A 15,891-nucleotide genomic window follows, 5' to 3' on the forward strand; every position below is an offset into this window, starting at 1 on the left:
CCATCCATCCATCCATTTTCTGAACCGCTTGCTCCTCACAAGGGTCACGGGGGGTGCTGGAGCCTATCCCAGCTGGCTATGGGCACTAGGCAGGATACACCCTGAACTGGTTGCCAGCCAATCGCAGGGAATCAATATATTATCGAGCTAAAAAGAGATCAACATGATTTCAATCAGAATAAACAACAGCAATTAACAATATGTTTAATTATTTTTGTAGTTTGCTGTGGTCTAGTGCACTATATTTTGACCCCATCAATTCACTATTTAAGGTTAACTAATGCAGTAGAGCGCAGTGCAATTCTGCGCCACACCACTGCAAACTACAGCCACAAAACAAACTAAATCACTGACTGTATCATTGGGACAACAATAGATTTTTGTTTACTAATGATTTGTTAAATTGTGTGTCCCACTTGACTGTAACCATCAGTGATGCTGCTGATTTATTCTTAACTAGTTTGCAGACCAAAGGACAACAACATGACATCAGTTTTAGGAAGCTGACAACTCTTGTGCACTTAATATGGCAGGAATTATAAACAGGTGTATAGTGATATAGTAATTATTGATGGATTGAGTAATAGATTTTGCTCATTATTAATTTAGAAAATTTAGTCAAAAGGCAGAGGCGGGTAGTAACGAGTTACATTTACTTGAGTAACTTTTTGAAATGTACTACTAAGTGTAGTTTTACCAGTCCACACAATATTTATTACTTTTACTTGAGTAGATGTGTAAAGAAGAAACGCTACTCTTACTCCGCTATTTTGGGCTACACTAGAGTCGACTCGTTACCCATGATAGATTTACCATATTTTCACGTAAGCACTCTGCTTGTCTGTGTGGGAACATTTCCGCGGACACGTTGCTTATATCCAGGAAATGCGGCCCTGGTTGAAGACTGGCAGGCATGAGAACTCAAGGAGTCAACTGAAAGATGACATTGTGGTGCTTTCGCTTTAAGAAACTGCCACCTATGGGCGTGATAGACTGGGAGGCAGCGGCGAGCGAGTTATGCCATAATTTGAGCTAAAACGTTTCTGTTTGCACTGTTGTTAAAGCTCAAAAAGTTGGGTTTTTTTAAATTATTTTATGATTTGAAGATGCCAGCATTTGTACATAATTTTGTTTTTGTCTGTCAGATGACATCCATCCATCCATCCATCCATCCATCCATTTTCTTGACCGCTTATTCCTCACAAGGGTAGCGGAGGGTGCTGGCGCCTACCTCAGCTGGCTCTGGGCAGTACGCGGGGGACACCCTGGACTGGTCACCAGCCAATCGCAGGGCACACAGAGACGAACAACCATCCACACTCACACGCACACCTAGGGACAATTCGGAGCGCCCAATTAACCTGCCATGCATGTCTTTGGAATGTGGGAGGAGACCGGAGTACCCGGAGAAGACCCACGCGGGCACGGGGAGAGCATCCAAACTCCACCCAGGAAGCGCCGGAGCCTGGACCTGAACCGGAGTCCTGAGAACTGGGAGGCGGACGTGCTAACCACTCGACCACTCGCCCTTGTCAGATGACATTGTTTTTAAAAATATATCAGACTTCATGATCAAGCAGTTACTCAGTACTTAAGTATTTTTTTCATAAAATACTTTTTTACTTGTACTTGAGTGATTTTTTTATGACTACTTTTTACTTTTACTTGAGTAATATTATTTTGTAGTAACGCTACTCTTACTTGAGTACAATTTTTGGCTACTCTACCCACCTCTGTCAAAAGGTTATCCCGGATGGATATATTGATTATTCTTTTAATATGTGTTTGATGTGGCGAAAAGGATGGACATCATTTAAGGCTTGTAATAAAATTCAGCATTCAGCTCAAGTCTACATAAAGTCCAAGTCTATGTGTGCTCTGTAACAAGTGCCCATGTTTAGGTCATAGTAAACCTGGGGCACTTGCCAGCGGGTCTTAAGTCATTCATGTAACAAGTTCCACACAGCACAATGGTCTCCAATGTTGACTACCACGGACAGAATTCTGAGCAGGGAAACATATTGTAGGGTATACTCTCGCTGATGCGTAGCTACCTGACTTATGTTTGTTTACGTGCGTGCGCATGCTTTGTTGACAGGAAGCCGGCTCACCAGGAAGCATAAGGAGGAGCTTGTGCAAGTGACAGAACGAGTGAGGGGAAAGAAGGGAGGTGCAGGGAGAAAGGCGGAGAGAGGGGGGATTAGGGTGGAGTGCACTTTTTCAGCAGGCCAGGCAAATGACATGATCTCTAATTGCCCACAAAAGCACTGTGTAACCCGAACCACAGATTAGGCGGTATTATCGGGCTTAATAAAACATGACCATCTCTCAGTTTCACTTGCTTTTCACTGCTGTGCCACAAACATTGTTGCTGCTTATGACACAGACAGCACCTTCGTTTACAAGTATGCAGCTTCCTCCTTCTTCTTTAGCAAAACGCATTGGTATTCGTTGGATGGAAACACTAAAATTAAGTGTGTTACTTGGCTTAACTTGACTAAAAATAACAGTTCCTGAAAACAAAATTCCCTGAAACTTTATTGGATTTTTTTTTACGGAGGAAGGAGATCCAGGTCAAACATTGTAAAAGTGTTTCAGCATAGATACAAAATCAAAATATCTGAACAGTTATTCTCTGTCCTCAACTCAATGGCTCAGTTCTGTCATTTGACCAAAAAGGATGATGTTGTAACTCTTACTATCTGTTGTGCATCAATGTGGGTCCAGCTGATTCTTTTTCCTGGTCAAATGAAACCACGTTGCTAGGCAAATTTCATAGGGCACAATAATATGAGCTCCATAGGAAATAGAACAAATGTGCTGTTGGCCGGCCATTCCCACTAGGCTGCATGTTTCCAATCTATAATTGAAGTATTAGCATTAGCATTAGCACAAGCACAACTCTGATTACATTGCATTTGCAGAGCTGGTTCATTTTACAAACTGCACTCAGAAACAGAGTCACTTTTATTTTCTGCTACGTACACAATACATTGCATTGATACCATTGTGGTGTGGGTTACAATTGCACACATCCCATACACAAGCATACGTGCAACACACGCACACAGTCAAACAGAATGCTACATACCAAGACATACAGAATGCTTTCTTGTTTCTCGCGGGTTGTGCCAGTCAGTGCTGCTTTAGGCAAGAGTTTTTTTTTTTTTTAACTGTCTGCTATGTTATTAACAAAACTATAAAAAGATCAGCTCAAGTTACCCTTTCCTGTCTGTTAAGAACCCTCGCAATGAGATGTTAGGCTGCTAAAGCTTGAAAAGACCTAAAACAGTCCCTGAAAGCATGTCTACATTAACCTTATGTCATTATTTGCAAAATGCTACTTTTCATTCTTCAGTTTCTTCACTTATCTCATCTGCATTGCTCACGGCCATGTGAAAGTGAATAGTTTAACAACACCAAAAAAAGGGCCTTTTTTCTTACTTTACTGTGATATTCTCCACCCTCTGACCTCTGTGCTTCTTTTTCAGCAACCTCAGTCAAGATCCTTTCTCTTTCCATAATTGTGCTCTTAAGCCAACTCCCATGCTTTAAACCAAATATAATAACAGTGCAAAGAGCTGACGCCACGGTATTACAACTTCCATGTAGCAGACTTTCTCAAACACTTCTCCGGCCCTTGTAAACAATCATGGAGCGCATCATTATCTCTCCAAAAAGAGCCACAGTTGGATTCCCTCAGTTGTTCTGTGGGCTCCCGCGGCCTCTGCTACAATTTCAGCCTTGCCCAGGCAATTATATCAGCCTGCTAAATATGTCAGACAGACACAATGAAGAAGTATTCTTGACAGATGACATGGACTTGGCCACCCTTTCAGCAGACTTCGACTTCCATGTGCGCGCTATCCCTTCAACCTGCAGTGCAAACACTGGGGCCGATTATATTTGTAAGAGATATTCCATTAAAACAAGAGAGTAAAAGAGCCTTACAACCTTGGCAAGGAGCTTATAGCAGGGCCCACAGTGTTTGCACAGGACATACCTCAAGAAGCTGAGACAACCGAGAATGTTTGTCCAGATCCCTGCCTCTTCCATTCATATGCATACATGCCCAACATTTGTGCGGTATAGAAACGAATGGCGACCTTCATGCTGAAGGTTCTTCTCATCCAATACAACAATTTTGGTATGCATATTCTATTATGACTAAAAACAATGTAAAGCAAGGAACGAACCATGTTTGGTAACTTGGATACCATGGTCCTCAATATAAGGCCATGTCAATAATGGAAGATTAAAAACTGTACATAATGCAATAATTTGTATAACTACACTGACAGGGTAAACATTTAGAAATAGTTACCACAGTAAAACAATTTATGATGTACTACAATACTAAAAAGAACTGCTCAGAAAAACTTACTGCAGTGAGAAGTCTTGGGATGTAGGCTACTAAAATATATATATATATATATATATATATATATATATATATATATATATATATATATATATATATATATATATATATATATATATATATATATACATTTTATTTCCATATATTTTCCTGTCATATGTATGTGAATTCTAAAAAAGAAAATCTCAAGCTTTAACACTGTCACACATGGTTATGTCAGACTCTGTGCAGCCATTAACGAGCATAATCAACATTTAACTAAACACCCAAGGGACTATTCTGCAGCAGGTGCTGGCACCATTTCTTCTTTCTTCTTCAGCTGTAGGAATAAGGATGCCATTGCACAGCCCCATGGGAAGGCCCTGGCAGACTCATGTAAGCACAGCAGGCGGAGAGACGCGCCTGGGCTTCATTATGGCTAAAAGGGGATGCACTTGTACCCACCAATCAGCAACCATGACACGACAAGACATATTTGCAACGTCACAAATTATTCTTTTACAACGATAACAAGACTACATTTTGATTGAGACCCTCTAAAAACTACAAAAAAAATTGAGGATGACCTTTCAGACCATGGATGAAATAAGTGAAATAGCAACCAAATATTATTGCATTACTTATTTACATTATAAAGAGTCATCTATATACTACTAAAATACATGCATGTGAGATGTAGGTATTTTTGTCCATTTGGGGTCAACATTCTCAGTACAGTTCTTGTACTTGTACAAGATTATATTGTGCACACTAGTCCAATTAGACATGTCTGAATGGATACGTGGTGAGCTCCTTGTATTTGACGCGTATCTCCAGTGTTAGCCAGCACCAACCTTCAGCATCGGGCAAGTAAAACACTGGTACCAATGAGCCCGCTAAGTAGTCCTATAATGGTTGGTCAACTCTTATGTATCAAAGAGATATTGTGAGTTTGTTCATTTATATATTTATTTTTACCAGATAATTTGAAAGGTATTTTTCCTCTGGATTGTTGTGTTGCATCTAATTTGATCTTTAATCAATTGAATTGTTTTTAATTTATTTGCTTTGTTTTCTCATTTTAAAGGGGCACGAAGTAGGATTCAGAGTTTTTGCACATTTGCGACCCCTCTGGCGAAACGTGGAATGGACCCCAGCGACGTGCACACGGCCAGGAGCGTGCGCGACTTTTCGGGCACAAGCAAAGCTCCTAGTTAATTGAACAAACGTAAACACGGAGCACAATGCCTTTTTCATAGGCTTAATAATGTCTAGAGGTAAGAAACATATTCATCTTCAAGTTACTTTGTATGTGAAAGTCATTTTGAGTGACAAAAGATTCCGTCCAAACGTAAATAGTGCATTCCCGTGAATCCGATGACATTGAGGATAGCAGTGCGTTGCTAATATCATATATGCCCAAGTGCGGAGACATTAGTTAGCGACCGTGTGGCAGTTTTATTCTGCACTGCTAATCATAAATAGACCCTATCGTATTTTCGTTACGAAGTCTTACCTTTTTAGCAAAAAGTCAGCAAGCTGTGGGTCCCGTTTCATCCCCAGGATAGCTCTTAGCTCTCTCCACCTGACGAACGCTGCTCCTGTATTTATCCGCGTCCTCCCGTGACGCTGGTCTGAAAGTTTTTTACTTCTCTTTGTCTTCCGTGGAGTCTCCATAAGGGATTGAGACGTATCGGGTGCATGTCTCTTTAAATCCAGTTTGAATTAGCTGTCCTGTCCGTGAAGTTGCGTGAACAATCGCGAGAGCTAACGGGGACAATAGCGTGCAGGCGCATGTCATGCTCAGAGCCACAGTTAAAGATTCCGGCCCGAACGCTCCAACATTTTTTCCTTTTCCAGAAAAATAGGGGCAACAGTCATTGTGCCACAGTCGTATGGAGGACCAAAACTGCCAAAATTCGAAATAAATAAATGACTAAATAAATAAATAAATGACAAAAAGTGAAAATAAAAATGAATATAAAAAAATATAATTCCAAAATTATATTTAAAAAAATAAATATAAATGGAAATAAATCAGTTTTTATTTTAACTTTTTGTCATTTATTTATTTATTTAGTCACTATTTATCTATTTATTTAGTCATTTATTTATGTAGTCATTTATTTCATTATTTATTTATTTATTTATTTATTTATTTATTTATTTAGAATTTTGGGCCGTACAGCCAAGTGGAGATGTTATTTAAATGAGGGGGCGGTCCTAAGCGTGTCTTGGGTTGAATTCCACCGTTGCAAACTGCCGAGCTGCTCACTCGGCCAATGACAGGCAGTTTACAACGGCGGAGTCCAACCCAAAACACGCTTAGGACCGCCCCCTCATTTGAATAACATTTCGACTTGGGCTGTACGGCCCAAAACTGCCAAAATTCAAAATAAATAAATAAATAAATAAATAAATGACGAAATAAATGACAAACTAAATAGATAAATAAATTACTAAATAAATAAATTACTAAATAATTAAATAAATGTCTAAATAAATAAATAAATGTCTAAATAAATAAATAAATGACGAAATATAAACGGATTTATTTCCATTCATATTTATTTTTTTTAGATATAATTTTGGAATTATATTTTTTATATTCATTTTCATTTTCACTTTTAGACATTTATTTATTTATTTCGTCATTTATTTATTTCAAATTTTGGCAGTTTTGGTCCTCCATACAGTCGTGCCTCGTGTCCATAATACAATTCTTAAAACATGTGCGTGTGAAAAATATCGTTATTATAACACTCAAATTTGAGTCTAATCTTGCCTCGTGCACCTTTAAATAGGTGAAAATATCAATAATTATCCATTTTGACTGATGTGAAATGCTCATATCATGATACACTTTTCAGTCATATCGCCCAGCCCTATTTGTATTTAATAATCCTTTTCTGACAAATTAAGTAAAATTGGATCATCTCCTGTGGCACCCCGGATGATCACTCACAGCACACTAATGTGCCACGGCAGAATGGATGGAAATCACTAAGTATGTGACATTACAAGGTTAGCAGTAGTAAAATAAAGTCACCAAGGTGAAACATTAATCGAAGAAAGAAGTACAGGCTGTGTGACTATGTCAGAGTCAATTCCGGTTTTATTGAAATGGTTTCGATAATATTTCATTTGGTCCGAGTCCCCTATTTAAATAAAAATAAAAAAAATAAAAAACTGTGTGTCAAAGTATGGGGAATATAATGTAGTGTCTGTTTGTGCTTGCCCCCCAAACACTCACTGTGTCACCAACTTTTCCACAGTGGTATGCACAGCCTTCCTCTGCACAGGGCTATGAAAGCAATTGTGATTGTGATTCCGGAGTCAGCAAAACGCTTGAATGGCCCTGACTTAGCATGACACGCACACAAACACACACAGATGCACACGCACGCACGCAGACACTGTCCACATACCGGGCCACAGATTATTTCAACCCATTTGACTCTCACTCACCCTTTGATTCTCACTCTCCGCCTCACTGTCACATGCCACAGAATTTGTCATTAGCTAAAAGCGACAACAGTGTACACGCAACGTGAATATGCAACAGCCTGCCTGAGTGACGGCTGCTACCGGTTCATTTCTTGCCCCTGCCGAGCAGGTTATGTTTTAACTGCAGTTTGTAGGGTTGATTCATTGCGAGCAGGATTACATCAAAAGTGCTCAAGCAATTCCCACACATCTTTGTGGAGTGTTAAGGCACAGGCCAAGGAAAAGATGCTGCAGATTCAAAAAAAGGTCTTTTTCCCTTCTACATTTATGATGTATTTGAACCTCTCTGTAAAACAATATTTTAATTGTTGTTTCTTAGTTGCCTTGTTTGAGTTTGCCAAATTTTTAAAAATCTAAACTACAAAAGTTTTCGGTGCTAACACTGGATCGTTAGGCTTTGGTGGAGGTCTCCACTCGACTGAGAAATATTCCAGTTTCAAGGGTCTAAATGACAAAACTGGGGTAGGTTACTACAATGTACAAATATAAGATTGGTACATCTGAAGGTGGCAAATTCGGGACTGACCCTAATTTGGATAGTTTGGTCCCAATGAGCATCTTTCTTGTTTCAAATTTTAGCCATGTAGTTACTTTTTCACATTTGTCCAACACGAATAATGAAAACATCCACCCATTTTTTTAACCGCTTATTCCTCACAAGAGATGCGGGGGTGCTGCAGCCCATCCCAGCCGGCTTCGGGCAGTAGGCAGGGGTACACCCTGAACTGGTTGCCAGCCAATCGCAGGGCACACAGACAAACAACCACTCACACTCACAAGCACACCTAGGGACAATTCAGAGCGCCCAGTTAACTTGCCACGCATGTCTTTGGAATGTGGGAGGAGACCGGAATACCCGGAGAAGACCCACGCAGGCACGGGGAGAACATGCAAACTCCACCCAGGAAGGCTAAAGCCTGGAACAATGAAAACAGTACATTGCAATTGTGTCACAGCTTTGTCGATAAGTGACGCCTAAACAAATAAAGAACCTATTCAATTGAGCTGTGGATCTTAACTGTGGTGCATGAATTGACATCATGAATGGAACAGTCCAACCCAAAGAATGGCATTAGTATGCAGGGTTTCCCCCAGCACTTTTTTTTTTAAATACAAAAACTTGGTAGGTTGCCGTTGGGGTACCATCATCCATGTGGCTCCCCCGTTATGCACCAGAACTAACTAGCAAAATGGTGGACAACGACAACGATGGACAAAAACAGTTCCTGTTTGTCCCTGGTGAAAGTTTGAACCTGATTGACATTCTAGTTCTATGCACTACAGAGACACAAAGTTGACTTGTACACCGTACCAAATGATCCCATCTATTCACTTGATGCATTATGAGCCTGGATGGAAACAGTTTGAATATGTAAAGTGAAACTAACCTTTGCACCACTGCACACACAGACACACACGTATGCACATGCATACAAGGCAGTAAGGTAATAAAAAAAAAAAAAACAGGAGCGCGATAAGGCATTCAAATGGAGCGCATCATTCCCCAGCTTATCAGAGGCAGCGAGGACCACCAGGCAACAAAGCTTCAGCTCTTCAGTCATGGCCTATCGAGGCAGATATCAGTTGTTGGGAGGATATATGAGCTGGGTGGGGCCTGAGTGTATAAACACTGGGCCCACTCTCTCTGCACTCTTGTACTGTAGGCAATGCCTGACTGGAGCGGCTGTAGCAGTCACCACTGTTTGATTAAGGTATTCAAATAAAGCAGCTGACAAGGTGTTCCCTTCTCCCAGAGCAAACGGAGGGAGCCTGACAAACAAATAGCCTCTGCACAGCTGCAATTGTACAAGTGGGGGGAAATGTATCTGGTCCTTCTAAAACTGCCTTTTTGTGCATCGCATGAGTAATACATGTAAGCATGCCGCCCGTGAGGCAGCAGACAGCATTAACAAATGACACAGTTTCATATTATCCCTGCTCAAAGCTGCTGTGGAGCTATTATTCTGTATAAATTCTCCCAGGCGCTGCGAGAGCGCCACGGAGATAAAAGACGTGAACGCATAGTGAAAATGAAGTGGGCACTGAAAAGTAGTGAAGTAGAAATCTTCAGGGTTATTTATGGATCTTTCTGAATCATCTCATCCTGCACTTGAAGTATCCCCCACAGTTCATTTTATGCTGCTTTTTCTTCGCGCCCAATTGCCAAGCATCATAAACACAATGTTGTCAATGTTCTTACCTAGTGGGGTTATGGACAAAAACAAAATTAGTTAAATGATTTACACATCAATTCGCAGATGGGTGTGGCATAGCAAGCCATTATATTTTGTTGCAAGTCCAGATATATGTAGGTCCAGTTTGAGTGAGAATCTATTGCAAGAATCTTAGTGACAACAATGAAGTCACAAATTGGTGCTGATCCAAACTCAAACTGCTCGGCTTTGGAAGTCTGTGTTCCCCTGTTGCATCATTCGACTAATCATCCACATTGGAGCTAATAAACAAACGGTTGATTTAAGAAACCCTGAGGCCATAAAACGTGCTCAGTACTCTTTGTTGTACTTTCTGACTGATCAACACTGTAACGGATACGCTTTCACTGAATGAGGCGGGCGGGCGGGGAGGATAAAATTTTTTTTTTTAAAAAGTGGCAACGGCAAACTAACAGCATGCATGCGAATGATTATGAATGAAAGCAGCTGCGTCGCCAAAATGAGCAGTGGGACGGTGTCTGAAAGCATGGCGGCGGCACACGTGTTCGCTGTCACATAAACTTGCTAATTACTCAAAGTGGGCTTGCGGTCGCATCCGCGCAGCATCGCCCGGCACACTGCAGGTTGGCAAATAAACACACTGTAAAGCTGAAATGCAAGCACATGCTTAGGTTATACCAATTAAGCTTGCTCTCTGTGCACATGCATATGTGTGTGTGACAGATAGAGACTCAATGCTAAATCTCAGCATGCTCACCCCATTGTCTTACATTAAACATTTTTGCTCAAATGGCTTTAATTGTCTATCAAGAGTATCGCAAATAATCTTAAAAAGACCATGAAATTGCAGTAATAGGGAAAGCGGAGACGATAGAAATGCAATTTCTGGCTCCATAGTGGACAAGAAAGCGTAGAATCAAGATGTCAGGCATGATGTTTTGATCTACAACATTTTAAACAAAAAGAATAACAGTCGTCTTTTAATGAGTGACAACCTTGAGCTTCGTTGTGTTAAGAAGACAAGAAAGGCATTGATTGCTATCGTAGTTTACATGTATTATGACACCTGCACTTGCGGCCTTACTCTGGTATTTCAGTCATTCTGTCCGAGTAGTGTCACCACATCCGCAGGCTTTGGCTCCAGGATTATGCACTAAGCATATTCTTGGGATGATCCTAATTCATTTCACTTAGAAGCCTGCAGAAGTGTGGGCTGAGTGGAAAAGTAGTTTTTGAGTCACAGGTGTAAATATGTGATTGATATGAACTGATCTTCACCGACACCTCTCTCTTGTTTCAACTAATTACTGGAATGTTCCGTTCGGTTACACTTTCCGTTGCCCACACAGTCAGTCACACATTTCCTAACAGTGTCATGTATCATTCACTTCACTGTAAAAAGGGGAACATCGTCTTTAGGAAAGAAAGTTCATCAGTGATCAGCATGCATGACTGACTGGGTGAGTGGCAACATTTGAAACATGAAATCTTCGGTAAAAACTCACGAGACACTTGTATAGTTGAATGTGATTTTGCCTTTGAAAAGAAAACAATGATCGGTTTTACATACTGTATCATATGGTTGTAGTTTGTAGTTGTGCGTATTGAAAGCTATTTCTAACATTTTGTGATGTAGTGGAATGACACTGTCAATCAAAGCATCATTTTCGAGGCAGCAATGGGGTTCATTAAGAAAGTGTACCTAATGGAGTGGCCAGGGAGACTCGAAAGTAGTTGGCCGTGTTTTGTTGCACTATGCTGAACTTGTAGTCATACAGTGGTACTCCAACCATGTTCCAACATGACAGCCAGTCCCCTTCTCAGTGGGTTTTAGATTAAAATGTGTACTGTCAAATGCCAAGTGCGCACTTCGTGCCAGTCACAGTATGTGGTACGTATCGCGTTACAAAGCAATTAAGAGTGCATTATTACTAGCAAAGACCCATTCTATCGTCTTAAATCCTGGTGGTTAAGCGTGCAAGCAAGCTATAAAGAATCAAGGATCCCACTATGGATTCTTTACAGCCTCTCTGTCACGCCGGGGTGGGACAATAAATTGCACATTTGCGCGTAACATCACCGTGGAAATGTCATATCAGAAAGACAAAATACTGCAAAAGTTAGTTACACTAAACGTGTATTTATAATGCCAGGTTGAAAAAAAAAAACAAGGTTTGTGGTAAAACAAACAAACTATGGCGAAGACAGTAAAGCGCGCGTATAACAATTAAAAAAAACAAAAAAAAAACGTCGCAGGTTGTCAAGACGTTGGCGTGTATAAACACAAACACACATTCACACAACGTGTTAATCACTTATTGCAATTCTTTTACCTTGTTGGAGTGGTAATAGTCCAGCGAGCTCAAGCAACTTGGATCAGCGGGTAGGGAGCATGAACCCACATTGGCCGGGGGAGCAGGGTAAAATCTCACGTCCATCTCAGGTTGAGCGAGCCTGAACGCATCAAATCACTTCCAGCTTGGATTCGAACTCACTGTTGTCTCGGCGAAAAAAACTCTCACACACACGCCAAAGCAAGAAGAGAAAAAAGACAAAACGGCGAATTTAAGTAGTTCTCGGTGCACTTTTCCCCCTGTTCAGTGCCGGGCTGGTGCGCAGTGGTCCTCAGCGTGACAAATAGTCCCTCACTCCAAACACAAATGTCATGGATGCACACGTGCTGCCACAACTACTGTATATCCGGGTATTCCACAGCAAAACAAACCTCCCAAGTTAACAATTTCTTTTTTCGCTCTCTTTTTTTGTTTTGTTTTGTTGTTGTTTTTCACTCCACCGTCAAACGTCAGCCTCCTCTGTGCGCTCTCACACTGGCTTTGTTATGGACGTGCAAATATTCTCGCACTGGTTCCAGTACACAGAAGTGGTCGGACTTCCCTCTGCCATGCGACCTCTGCCGATAATACACGGGAAAGAGGAAAGAGAAAGAAAGGGAGGGGGAGGGGAGGAGAGATTGGTTGGCTGCCTTGGCAACCGTGTGCTCCTTTCTGCAACTGCGCACTCCCGATTAGGAACAAATGTAGCGTACAACGTGCGCGCACGCGTGTGTGTACGTGTGCTGCTTCTATACTGGTTTTCCATAAAGACTCCCATACGGGTTATTGTGCCAAGGCAGAGTGCAGGGGGATGCACTCGCTCACTGAGTTCATGTGCACTAAGTTTCAACACATTTTGTGTTTGTACGTGTAAAGGAAGTTACTGTATTTGCATGGCCTTTTAAAAGTAAAATTCACCTGCTGCACCCTGTAAACACATTTCCAGCTTCATTCGATTTTTTTGGTTGACGCTATTTACAATGCAACCAACGAAATTCATTCTAAGGCCACCATAGGAAAAAAAGAAAACATGAACCATTCATCATCCAATTCCAAATTGTGCAGCAACTTCTGAAGCATTGAGTGGTCGAGGCAACATTCATTTACTGTATCATCATTATAGTCAATTATTTTTCAAGATGTTGCGAAATTTATTTGAACATATTCGGTCTCCCTCTACTTTTAAGTATAAACCTACATATACAGTAACATTGCATCCTAGTCCCTATAACATCATAAGTCATTTTTACTTCATGATTTATTTTCATCATTACATTTAATCATAAATTTAATAACCCATCCATCACTGAATGCATTTGAATGGCCATTCAAAATATAGTTTTATCTAGGACACTCATTGAAATACTTGATGAGGAATTACATTTCAAGACATTTTAACTTTTGTGGCATTTTCATGTATTATTCTCATTAGAGTCCAGTATTATCACAGTATATTTCACTGAGTTGCATGCATTTTCCTAACTGCTTGTCCCAAACAAGGTCACAAGTGTGCCTAGCCCAGATGACATTGAAATAGAGATATTTTGTCATATTCCATTAAAACATTAGTTTATTAAATTGCCACATTTTTGTTAATTTTGTTCATTCTACCTCTCCAAATATGGTGACTTGCCTGATGTGCGGTTGAAGCAAAGTGTATGCATTTCATTGCAAACTACAGCACATATACCTGTAAAAAGTTAAATGGATGAAGTGTTTCAATATCGCAAATACAATCGTGCACCAATGCACAATGTGACGGTGTAAATACTCAAACAATGAGTGATCCCAGCAGCCAGCGGAATTATGTTCAAGAGTTTAATCTTGTATCGCCATCCGGTTGCCAATGCGTGGTGAGAGAAGCCGAAGCTGGGAGAGCTGCCTCTGACAGCTCTCGGAATGTGATGGATAGCGTACCCTTGCCCTGTGATGTGCATGCACATTTGATGTTGAAATGGCCTATCCACGGCACCATTGTCTTTCAATCATGTCAAGGCAAAGTACAGAACAGAGCACATTTTCTGTTGCCCGACGTTATTACTGTGCTACAGGCTGCAGCACAATCCTCACACCCGCGCCTGCACGCAAATGTCTTACTCTCATGACTCTGCTCACTTTCATTTAGCCTGTTTCTGAGATGCATGATTGTAATCATATCAAATGGTTATAAATTATAATGGAACATCTAAGGTCAAACTCAATCTGTTGCGGGATGTGGATTTGTTTTGATTCCAAAACACTTTCCTCCAAAGCCATCCCAAGGTCAAATTATCGCCAACTTAAAACCTTTATGAACTGGATGGACAATTTTTAACGGACATTTGAACATTGTAACAGTCATAGTGTCACAATAAGTTCACCATTGTTAAAAGTAAATGAGATATTAAATCAAAATTAAATGAGTTCCCAGTTTAAAAACTGCTATGTGCTGCTATGTGATTATGAAAGCATGTTGATAGAGTAAATGGAGCGTTTTCAGCTATACAACAGAAAAGCAGAGCTAGCATTAGCACTGTAAACAAGTCAAAGTGAGCCATGGCTGCTAAGTCTGCATGACTTATTAACAGTGTTACTCTAATACTAAATGTGATCGGTTTGAGGTTGTTGGTTTTGTATGAATGTAAAACCAATTAAAAATGAAAACTGTGAAACAGAAATGTTGCTAATTCTGTATCTCTTCTGAATCCACCCAGATGCTTGAGGTTGCTTCGCTCAGCTTATTTGATAGTCTTATGCCTAGTTATTAGCACTTTCCTTATTTTCCACAGGTAAATATTCTAAAATAATTTCAGCAAAGCTCCCAAAGCCCAAGCTCGAAGGTGAGCGTGATGCTGCTGGGGTGTGCCGGTGACCGGTTATGCGTGTGCCAGAGTGCACAACAAATGCCGTCACGCCACTTCATCAGTTACATGACTTCTTTCTCTGATAGGTTGTTTATATATATATATATATATATATATATATATATATATATATATATATATAGAGAGAGAGAGAGAGAGAGAGAGAGAGAGAGAGAGAGAGAGAGAGAGAGAGAGAGAGAGAGAGAGAGAGAGAGAGAGAGAGAGAGAGAGAGAGAGAGAGAGAGACCGAGGCATGCAAAGTATGTTTATAAGGAACTGCAATCATACCTCCACGGGCGCGGGTGACGTAAAGTTGGCCAGTGAGAGCACAAATCTGTGAAGTGATCATTCAGAAACTTCCTTCCAACCCTAATTGTTTTTGTTCGTGTGCCTGCAAGGCAACAAGTGACTATATGATGCAATTACCTTACCTGTGTGTATTGTTTTAAGAATGACTCTGGTTGTAATGTATTGTCTGTACTGTGATTAACAATCTTGTAAACAGGGGTTCATTCGGTGGACCTGAAAGTTAATAAAAGAGTGTATAAAAGGGGTAGGGGTACATTTGTGTCACTCTTTCTTTCTTTCTTTCTTTCTTTCTTTCTTAACTAAAGCAATGATAACACGTGTCCACTGCTGTCTCTTGCTTGTCATCACACAGCATGCTCCCCTCT

The 15,891-nt window shown here is 40.5% G+C and overlaps 1 protein-coding gene across 2 annotated transcripts in view; it reads right to left on the reverse strand.

Annotated features, from left to right (window-relative positions):
• LOC144014586 (TOX high mobility group box family member 2-like) overlaps nt 1–13,023 on the reverse strand; it is a 111,882-nt gene extending 98,859 nt beyond the window's left edge. The window contains exon 1 of one of the 2 annotated variants that reach the window (XM_077514629.1): nt 12,375–13,023. In XM_077514629.1, coding sequence (XP_077370755.1) covers nt 12,375–12,479 — 105 coding nt within the window. In that variant the 5' untranslated portion in view covers nt 12,480–13,023. The remainder of the gene's footprint in view (nt 1–12,374) is intronic. The other variant, XM_077514627.1, reaches the window with a different exon arrangement.
• Nucleotides 13,024–15,891: the final 2,868 nt, after the last annotated feature.

Source organism: Festucalex cinctus, chromosome 2, assembly GCF_051991245.1.
Source record: "Festucalex cinctus isolate MCC-2025b chromosome 2, RoL_Fcin_1.0, whole genome shotgun sequence".
In the NCBI taxonomy this organism is placed as follows: Eukaryota; Metazoa; Chordata; class Actinopteri; order Syngnathiformes; family Syngnathidae; genus Festucalex; species Festucalex cinctus.